Raw genomic sequence first — 11125 nt, forward strand, 5'->3', positions numbered from 1 at the left:
GGGAAGAACTTCTTCCTAACATCCAGCTTAAACCTCCCCTAAAACAACTTGAGACTGTGTCCCCTTGTTCTATTGCTGGTTGTCTGGGAGAAGAGGCCACCCCCCACCTGGCTACAATGTCCCTTCAGGTAGTTGTAGACAGCAGTGAGGTCAGCCCTGAGCCTCCTCTTCTCCAGGCTAAACAACCCCAGCTTCCTCAGCCTCTCCTCATAGGGTTTGTGTTCCAGGCCCCTCACCAGCTTTGTTGCCCTTCTCCGGACACGTTCCAGCACCTCAACATCTTTCTTGAATTGAGGGGCCCAGAACTGGACACAAACTGACCAGTGCTGAGTACAGGGGAAGAATAACCTCCCTTGTCCTACTGGTCACAGTGTTGCTACAACTAACCATAGTATCCTGACCTGTATTATCATCTAGGCACAAGCAGAGTCTGAAGCTTTCATTAATGGTCAAGTATATGCCTTCCTCCATGATGTTCCTTTTCTTACAAAATTAGCATTAGAGAGAATATTTCTCCTTGAAGTGTAAGAAATCATTTACTTAGAGGAAGATCAAAGTATTCAAAGAATCCCTTACCACTTTCATACATATACCCAGTAATATCAGATTCCTATTGAATGCTAAGTGTAATTCCACTTAGTAATCAGAAAGCCTGAAATCCCTGGAAAAAAAAAAACAACACACACATAGTTCTGAATAGACAAAGGAAGAAGGTCAGAACAAGGCACCATGAAGTCAACTTCAGTATTTCAGAACAGCCTATTTACAATCCTCTTCATAAGAGTTTCTGCACTTTGGCCACAACAACTCCAAGCAGCACTACAGGCTGGGGACAGAGTGGCTGAAGAGCAGTCAGGCAAAAAGGGACCTGGGGGTACTGATAGATAGTAGGCTGAAGATGAGCCACCAGTGTGCCCAGGTGGCCAAGAGAGCCAATGGTATCCTGGCCTGCATCAGGAACAGTGTGGCCAGAAGGACAAGGGAGGTTATTCTTCCCCTGTACTCAACACTGGTCAGGCCACACCTTGAGTACTGTATCCAGTTCTGGGCCCCTCAATTCAAGAAAGATGTTGAGGTGCTGGAACATGTCCAGAGAAGGGCAACCAAGCTGGTGAGAGGCTTGGAACACAAACCCTATGAGGAGAGGCTGAGGGAGCTTGGCTGTTTAGCCTGGAGAAGAGAAGGCTCAGGGGTGACCTCACTGCTGTCTACAACTACCTGAAGGGACATTGTAGCCAGGTGGGGGTTGGTCTCTTCTGCCAGGCAACCAGCAACAGAACAAGGAGACACAGCCTCAAGTTGTGCCAGGGAAGGTATAGGCTGGATGCTAGGAGGGAGTTCTTCCCAGAGAGAGTGATTGGCATTGGAATGGGCTGCCCAGGGAGGTGGTGGAGTCACCGTCCCTGGAGGTGTTGAAGAAAAGCCTGGATGAGGCACTTGGTGCCATGGTCTAGTTGACAGGCTAGGGCTGGGTGCTAGGTTGGACTGGATGATCTTGGAGGTCTCTTCCAACCTGGTTGATTCTATGATTCTGAGAAAACAAGTAGATAAGCCACGTAATGTCCAGAATACAAGCACTTCCTTGCCACTTCCAAGACAACAGAGAGAAGTTCTTGTTATTTTTAAGATACAGTATTGAGTGGACCAATATCAGAGAGATCACTTTAAAAACACTTCAATTAAAGTGAAATGCATGTATTCAGTAGGATGACTCCCCAAATTCTTATGCACCAACAACAGTTAAAGGAGCAGTGCCACAATTACATTGTAAAAATTAATAACTGCAATACACAGGATACTAGCAGCACAATAACTAATACTGCTTAGTGAACAGTTAGAATCCAGCCTAGCAGTGACAGGGCTGTAACCATCTGACAGCTACACAGCAGCTTAAAGGAAACGTGCTAGCAGCTTAAATTCATTCCTTCATAAACAGACATGCATGTGACTGAACAACAGAAACACTGCCTATTGCAAGCAAGTTTTATGTAGAGTGGTTGAAAACAAGTAATTCCCTATTCTGGGACAGGGTAACAACAGTAAGTAATCTGTACCATCAGCGCTACGCACATTATATGGATGAATGGAAGCTATCATGTTTCATCACTTGCAGCAGAACACAACAGGAACAAGAACAACCAAGTCTTAGAATATACTATGTTAGCTTTCTCCAACAAGCACACAGCCACAAAATAACAGGCTTTGAAAACAATGATGCTGTTTCTTGTAGTACTCCATACACTCCAAGAAGTAAAATATGTACATTAAATATGACAAGTAATACAAACCACTCTAGATCTAACAACACAAGAAATTCTCTTAAGACTAGAGAAGCATCTGCACGAAATCTCTTGAGGTAGCACATTACAAAGACGTACTGTTCTGCAATTGGTAAACATGTCTTTCAGTAGACAACTTCACATCAAACTTTCTACCTAAGGTAAACAACTGTATTCAACAGTAACCTGTGATTTTGGATTCTATATTTGGGGTTTGAAACCAGAAATACCTAATCAAGTGATGAATATTCACATTATGGAAACCAGACCTTTAATAACAGAGTCTCAAAATTTATGCAAAAAAAGTATTAGACAAGAATTAGAAGTAGGCAAGAATTAAAGTAGGCAAAACTAAAAATGGTAGTAGTAGCCTAGATTTCATTTACAACAGCTATTCAAACAGAAGGCAGTGGTTTTTGAAGAAAACATAAGAGAATCACGTTTTACAAGCCCTAAAATGTATACTTAAACTAGAAACAGAAGTCACTGATAACACAGTTAGAACATAAAAGTGGAGAGCACTGCCACAGCACTGTGGCAAACAGCATTTTCCCCTAACTTGCATCAGGTTTCCTGCTCGTTTCTGCACCTATATAGGCTAGAAGTACTATCAGCTTCCCTTTTGGAAGGGGAAGCTCAAAAGCCCAAGAGAGAGTAAAAGACTTGCCAAAGCTTTTTTTTTTTTTTCCCATTCCTTACAAATTTTAAATTTAGCATGAAATATTCTTCTATTAATGCTCCAGATAAGAACTGTGGGTAATTAACCCACAATACAAGAGGATGTTGTATGGGAAGGGATATGTACCTTCAGGTCTCCATGAGGTTTTCTTACACACTTTGGGACACATACATGAACTTCAAATTTTGGTCTTTCATTGTACAAGCTGGAGGCAAATATGAAAATCTCCTAGGCTTTATAGAGGCTCAGTTTATCCACAATTCCTTTCTCAGATGCTGAGGAGCCCCATCTGCTGGTAGAAGCATTATTCTGTAGAATCACACACACAGAGAATCATTCAGGCTGCAAAAGACCCTTGGGATCACCGAGTCCAGCCAATAACCCTGCTCTACAAAGTTCACCCCTAAACCATACCCCCAAGCACCACATCTAAACGACCTTTAAACACATCCAGAGCTGGTGACTCAACCACCTCCCTGGGCAGCCCATTTCAATGTCTGACTACTCTTTCTGTGAATAAAATTTTCCTCATATCCAGTCTAAACCCAGACTGTTGCACTTTGAGGTCATTCCCTCTTGTTCTATCACTAATCACCTGGGAGAAGAGGCCAGCACCAACCACTCTACAACGTCACAGCATCACAGAATTGTCCCTAGCTGACAACTGATTTTTCAATTATGCTGTTTGACAACCATTCAGTTGTGTTTTTTCCCTTCCTCAATGAAGCCACACACACCAAAAGAGACTTCAGAGCAAATACTTTCAAGGAAAAGTAAAATCCTCTAAATCAGTGAATTTCCTCCTCAAGACACATTGTACTTATAAAAACTGCTACAGATGATCTTTCCTCATGTTATCACAGTATCACCAAGGTTGGAAGAGACCTCACAGATCATCAAGTCCAACCCTTTACCACAGAGCTCAAGGCTAGACCATGGCACCAAGTGCCACGTCCAACCTTGCCTTGAACTGCCCCAGGGACGGCGACTCCACCACCTCCCCAGGCAGCCCATTCCAGTGTCCAATAACTCCTCAGTGAAGAACTTTCTCCTCTGCTGCTTTTCAGTCAACAAGCTGAAAATATCAACTTAGTTTTTGCAATCTGTACTATGACTTTACATTCATTCATAAAGATATCAAAGTGCACACTGGTTAAACTAGGGAAATATAAAAAGTAGATTATTCTTTCCCTCTCATTTAAAAAGGATACATGAACACACACACTTAAAAAGAAACTATATAATCAGTTATACATATATTTTAGATGCATGGTATGAACAATTTAGTATTAATAATTTAGATGGAAATAAAGAAATTAGTTCTCTTAATCTGGTGATCTTTAAGTAATTGTCCCTTCATTTTAAAAAAATCCTTTCCCAAAAAGGAAAATTCTTACTAATAAAAAATTAAAGAGAAAAACATTTGATCACAAAAGAAGACATAGAAGATACAAAACTGTTTGGCTAAATACTACCAAAAATCCATACTGCTATAGATCCTTTCATCTATGCACAACTAAAACTACTACAGTCAGTCAGATAAGCTTAGTCAGAACTCTCAATTCTGAAAATCTCCACTAATATTATAGTCTTCAAAAGACAAAATGTCTTAACACATCGGCTCAATGTATGGACTGAATCCAAGACATTTACACATTAAAATATTCAGTCACAGCTATTCACATAGCTAACAAAGTACAGCATTTTGTACCTCTGGATTACCCAGTCTCTCTGATCATACAGGGATTTTAGGCTTCCAACAGTGCTTTAAATTTAATCCAAATCAAAATTTCAAAGTAAACAGTGAAAACACCACAAGTGTTTGCACATTCACATTAAGGGAAGGAAAAGATGCTTCCACTGCCTGGATTTAAAGCAGCAATTTCAAGCAGGTGTTTTTGCAAGAAAACAACAACAAACATAAGCCTTGAGAAGGTACAGGATCAGGAAAGGAAAAAGAAAGTACCACCTCTGGATCTGCATTTTCAATCAGTTGTTTTATGTTTACACTAGAAAATGGAGAACTTCAGGCAATGGCAGATAGCCAAAAAATCCCCAGAAGATAAACAACTGCGGTGAGAGTCAGAGATTTCTGGTCTTGTGACCCTCTAAAGTTCGTGAAATGAGGTTTGTAACAAGTCAATACTTAATCTAACCGTGCCCTCTGCTGGCCTAAAAGGTACTTGTGTAGAGGTTCAAACTATAATGATGCTACTGCTCACACCACTACAAGCTGTCAATATTAAGAAGTAACAGTAAGAACCGTTCATTTCTCTACAGACCACCCTCCAAAATTACTGAAGTGTGTTTTATCATACTTTATTCATGTTTTAGATTTGCCAACATTAACATACTCCACTAACAATTGCACTTCCATGTTTTGGGGCACCTAAGGCAACTGGTTTTCCTCAAAAAAAAAACAACTTTACTTTTAAGGATTGCTTCCCATCAAGGGTGATAACACTACCCTAGAGAAATAAAGTCATCCTGCTTTCTGCTTAGACAAGAGACAGGCTATTATTTCCACTGAAGTCATTTTGCATGGCAATAACAATATTGATTTTAGATTGCTTTATCAAATTTAACACATCTATAATTTCACTCAGCAGTAAAATGAAGCTCTGTGATGCAAAAACAAAGCATTAAGCAGGTGGTGTGACAGTTTAAGACAAAAAGCCAAATTCAGACATATTTAAGTTATAGGTGTTTATAATTTTGGATAAACCAAACTTAAAATTGGTGCTAACAAAAAAACCCAAGCATCAGCACTTTCTGCACATCTTGGTCTTTTCTAAGTCTGTACTTCAAGTGTGGTTTGTGCTCCATTTAATCTTTAAGATGTAAAAAAAAAAAAGCTTGGGAAAGAAGATGAAGGAAGAATTTCCCAGAGTTCAAAGCACTCAGACTTTGATGGTGTGATAGGCTATGCTGACTACAGAGCCAGTGAAGTTATTATAACTTTAAAGAACAAAGGATAGGCAATTTAAAAGAGTAATTTTTATGCATGTCTTAGATGTGGAGTTTTCTCTTTTGTGAGCACCAACGTTTTAATAGACATTATGGAGGGAAAAAGGCAGAAACTCTGTCCAAGATTCAAGAACATCACTGCATCAAAGATGCAAAGCCAGCACATACTTCACAGGGCCTCATGGAAAAACTGGGGAAAGAAAAATTCCAGGATAAGAAAAAAATCATACAAAAGCAACAATAAATGAAACTAAGTTCTCTACTACAAATTAAACATCAAAAGAGTAAAATGTTTACAATCATAGAATCACAGAATCAACCAGGTTGGAAGAGACCTCCAAGATCATCCAGTCCAATCTATCCCCCAGCCCTATTTAAGATTGTTTTGCTTATATGAAATCAGAATTCAATGTCCATTTCAAAATTCCCTGCTCTCCTCTAATTTCAGAAGCATGTTGATACAAAGGGATTTGTTACTCTTACTTCTTTGTTAAGTAAGATTTACTTAAACATCTACATTTTAGGTTTTAAAACAATTGAACCTGACACATTAAACACACACTGGATACAATAAAGCATGCCTTCCAACAACAAGGACACTTTCTGTGTGCTCTGATCAAACCCATATTCCTGTATAAACCTACTTCAGAAGACTACTATTTGAACCCAGCAGTGGCACAAGGCCTGTATCTGGCAAAAGCATTTTGCGTATATGCTTTATTACCCATTGTTAAGATGAAATTAAGACTCCTTGTTCCAACTAAATCAACAAAGAAAGAACTGAAGTCACTAAAGCTAGAAGGAAAATACAGTTTAAGTACTGCACTAACCCCTGAAACAAAGAGTGAAGACGCCTTAGATCATGACAGGACACTTTTCTGGGATGCAAGATCTGTCCCACTAGTTCAGACAAAAAAAATCATCTGATCTGACATGCCTCTCCCACCAGTAGCCACTAAGGCTTGTCAGAAAGGTTAAGTTCCTCAAAATATTATTCTAGTGCTGGCAGACATTTTTCTTTTAACAACTTAAGACAGAATCTCTATCCAGACCATAGTGCTTATGGCCATTGTACCATTAAAGAAAGAATTAATGGAAGTGTAACATTAATAAAGATTATGAGAAATGATCTAGTAGAAATCTAACTAAAAAAAACCCAAAATAATGGAACCAACTGCAGGTACAATGAAGGATTAAGGAGGCAAGTTCATAATAGGATCTCGTACCCTAGAACATCTCAAATTCTAAATACACTTGAACTGTTAAACACACATAAGCAAGGATGTTATTCACAGAAGACCACTAGTTAATACAGTACTTTTAAGCTAGGTAACTGGTCCACAAAGCATCCTGTTTTACATTACCTTGAGTGTTTTGTCCATAGAAGCCGAGAGAAGCAGGTGACTTTGTTCTCGTACAGGACACCACTGGATTTCATTAACAGGACCACTGTGTTTAGACATGTAAAATACTAAACTTTTGGGGAGTTCAGTTAATTTATATTTGGATCCCAAATATGGCTTGATTAATCCAGAGATCTTGCTTAAAGTCTGCTCTCCTGCTATGTCCAGTTTAACATCATCATCTGAGCTATTTCTCTGATCAGGTTCCTTTTGTCTAAGCATAGTGGAATTTTCTTGACGGAACCTTTTGGGGATGTATGGTCTAATTCCTTTTATAGTGGTGGTACTGTCTTTAAGCAATCTCTTCTGGGAAATGCCATTGCCAGAGTTTGTTGAAGAGCTTGATGGTTGTTCATAGTTTTTGTAGGACATGCATAATGCAGTATGGCCAGAGTATGCTCTCCTACAATAAGGAGATGCCAAATTTGTGTTATTATTCTGCGTGTAATGCTCAAGGGGATCTTCACAAGCAGTGCTCATAACAGAGTTGTCAGTGTTCTTAGGAGACTGCACTTCATATGCAGATTTTGTGCAAAAACTAGCAGATGTAAAGTACTGATGGCAATTCACAGAAGTACTTGGATGGCTTGCTTGTCTGCTAGAAGCATGGGGAACGTCAGTCTTTTCAGTTTCTGTCTCAGAGTCCGAATCGTCATAAGCAACCAGTGATGAGCTCATTATGGTTAGACACAGCAGACAGCTGGAATCCTCCACAATTATGATCTACAATAAAGAATTGATTATTCAGAGCACAATTTATTACAGTCTACAATTTGAGCAAGTTAAGTACGTGCCTTTCTGAACAAAAAAAGCCCCTAACTTCTATGCCCACTTAAGGGAACTTATTCCTCTATTCTAACATCTGTACATCAAATTATGCAACACTATTTGCCTCCAAGCACTTTGTATGCATTTTTAATACACAGCAGAGATGAATTTCCATAACACAGAAAAAAAAAGTATAAAAAGGAAAACAAAAACTTGCAACATAAGTACTGCAAATCATTTCAAGCTTACTTGCAGCAGCAGTTCCACACACGCACAAATGAAGTCAATTACTTGTGCAGTGCTTTGGTGTGTACATTTATAACACTAACAATGCTACATCTATTCTGGAGCCAGTCTAATAATATCTGTTTCATACAAAGTACTTGAAACACACAGAATTATAGAATCAACCAGGCTTGAAGAGACCTCCAAGATCATCCAGTCCAACCTAGCACCCAGCCCTGTCTAATCAACTAGATCATGGCATTAAGTGCCTCATCCAGTCTTTTCTTGACCATGAAGGGATTCAACTAGAAACTTAAAAAGTAAAACATTTCTGATCCATCCAACTGTCTTGCAGCGAGGAAATTTTCTACCTAAATCCACAGACCATGTTCCACACAGCCTTTAGGTTTTACAAAGCAGTCTTATTCCAGAAACTGTGCTGAGTTCATTATCTGCATTTACAAAAAAAAAAAAAAAAAAAAAAAAAAAAGAGTACAGGTGCCTTATTTACTGAATTATTTTAATAGCTGCAAAAAATAAATGTCATGCTGAAGGGGACACAGTCTCAAGTTGTGCTGGGGGAAGTATAGGCTGGATGTTAGGAGGAAGTTCTTCACAGAGAGCGTGATTTGCCATCGGAATGGGCTGCCCAGGGAGGTGGAGTCACTGTCCCTGGAGGTGTTCAAGAAAAGACTGGCTGAGGCATGTAGTGCCATGGTCTAGTTGACTGGATAGGGCTGAGTGCTAGGTTGGACTGGATGATCTTGGAGGTCTCTTCCAACCTGGTTGATTCTATGATTCTATATCACACACTGAATAACTCACCACCATAACAATCCTGCCAAGCTTATTCCTGTACTTTGGATGGAATATGTGGTGTATAGGGTTAAATATATTCAAACAATTGATGTATCTGCAAAAATAATCTTTCAGCTTCTGCTGTTTATAGCAAAAAATTTCTGCTCCACTTCAGTTGCTAAGGCTGCTTAAAATGGACATTTTATTTCTGCTGTGTCCTTGCCCAGCTGTTAGCACTCATGCTAAAGCCATTTAACCCACAACACTTCCAGATGAGTTGCTGATCTTCTTGTTCAGATAAGCAAATCAACTACTCTCCAAAGCATCCAGATTAAAATGAGAATGTGGTACGAAAGTCAGTATCTACATAAGCATTTGCAGAATTGATGCCACAAATACAGGTCCTACTGCAGGAGTAGTACTTTTGAACTAGTACAGACTACCCATTTAAATTCAGAATTGGATCTCTGAATTAAAGTAAGCATGCTTCATTCAGCCTACAAAAAGTATTATATTAGAGGCTATGTATTCTGCAGTGAAATTGCCAAGCACAGATGCAGAAGAGGAGTTCTCATGAACAGATACACGCTCATTACACAGATGCTTTCCTTAATAAAAACACGTAGAAGCATCAAGATCTCCCTCTAGAGGACATTTTGTCTTTCTCTGAAGTTTATGACAGCTATAAACACCAGCAACCTAGGGCATGGAAAGATTCTTTTTTAATAGTACAGCTTTATTTACTAAAAGAGGCTCACTTAAATAGCATCCAGGAAAATATTTAGTAGTCTTTCAAGGAAATTTAACTAACAATTCAATTCAAATTCAGTAAACTGAAGTTTTTCCACAGTAAATTGAATCTTCTTAACAAATAGCTAACAGCCTCGGAGGACTACACTTCAGTAATCGCAACAAGTGGTTACTGTTTGTATTGCAGCGCTGAACACAGACCCCAGCCAAAACGCATCTTGTCCAAAGAACAGATACATTAAGAAGTTGACCTCTGACTGAAAGGTATAAATGAAAAGAAGTGGATTGGCTTAGTCTTTCTATCACTTTACTTTATATTAGCAAAAAAATAAATTAAAACAAAGGCGAGATTCAGAGGCAAGTACAGGACCATGCCTTTCACACACCAGGACAAAACAGTTTCCTATTAGAAAGAACTTATCCCATTACATTTGGTCAGCATAAAGCCATCCCATTACAGACACGGCACATTCAGCACGTTCGCAAAAGCAGAGCACCTCTGTCATCTTAAGACCTCTCATTCAATTCCCTTTTTTTTTTTTAAAGTAAGGCTGCTGCAAAGTTTCTTATGCTGCCTAACTGGGAAAAGAGAAAATTAAAACCACACTGTACTTCACTGGAAACTTACTGTAACTAGATCGTGAATGTATTAATTATACGATTTAGGACGTGTTGGTTTGACAAGGCAATGTAGAGTTTTGTTTTTCTTTTCAGTTTCGTTTCAATATGTTCAAGCGGAAAGAGTTAAGTATGATACCCACACCCCCCTACGCCCGCTAAGTCACCCCAAATGCCAACACGCGTACAAACAGAAAGCCAAGGGCAACGCCGGTGGCCACTCACGGCGAGATTTCACGCTTGCCCGAGGCTGCGTGACGGTGGTGTCCGGAGGACCCTGTCGCCGAGGCCCTTTCCTTCTCCAGTGCCCCGGCGTAGGCGCCGTTACTGCTCTCCATATACGCGCGGTCTTTCCCAGTCCCATGGCACCAAGGCCAGTCACGGGGCCATCCCCACCCTAGACGCAGAGCTGCCGTCACCGCTTCGACTCGCTTCTCCCCCCCTCCCATCCGCGTCTGCCCCGGGGCCGACCCCGCCCCGCGGCTACCTGCGCCGCACAACCACCGCCGGCAGCGCAGCCCCGCACGCATTCGCCGGTCCGCAGCGGCTCCGGGTTTAACAGCGCGTCGGGTGGAATCTAGGTTCCCCGCTCAAGCGGTTCCGGGCGCCACAACCCTCTTGCAAGGTCTTGTGCTGAG

General features: G+C 40.3%; 1 protein-coding gene across 3 annotated transcripts in view; it reads right to left on the minus strand.

The window, feature by feature from the left end:
• WDR25 (WD repeat domain 25) overlaps nucleotides 1-11100 on the minus strand; it is a 76104-nt gene extending 65004 nt beyond the window's left edge. The window contains exons 1-2 of one of the 3 annotated variants that reach the window (XM_064174179.1): nucleotides 10975-11100; nucleotides 7290-8051 (exon numbers count right to left, since the gene is read on the minus strand). In XM_064174179.1, the coding sequence (XP_064030249.1) occupies nucleotides 7290-8006 (717 nt within the window). In that variant the 5' untranslated portion in view covers nucleotides 8007-8051; nucleotides 10975-11100. The other 2 variants (XM_064174101.1, XM_064174010.1) reach the window with 2 other exon arrangements.
• Nucleotides 11101-11125: the final 25 nt, after the last annotated feature.

Source organism: Pogoniulus pusillus, chromosome 1 (genome assembly GCF_015220805.1).
Source record: "Pogoniulus pusillus isolate bPogPus1 chromosome 1, bPogPus1.pri, whole genome shotgun sequence".
Taxonomy (NCBI): Eukaryota; Metazoa; Chordata; class Aves; order Piciformes; family Lybiidae; genus Pogoniulus; species Pogoniulus pusillus.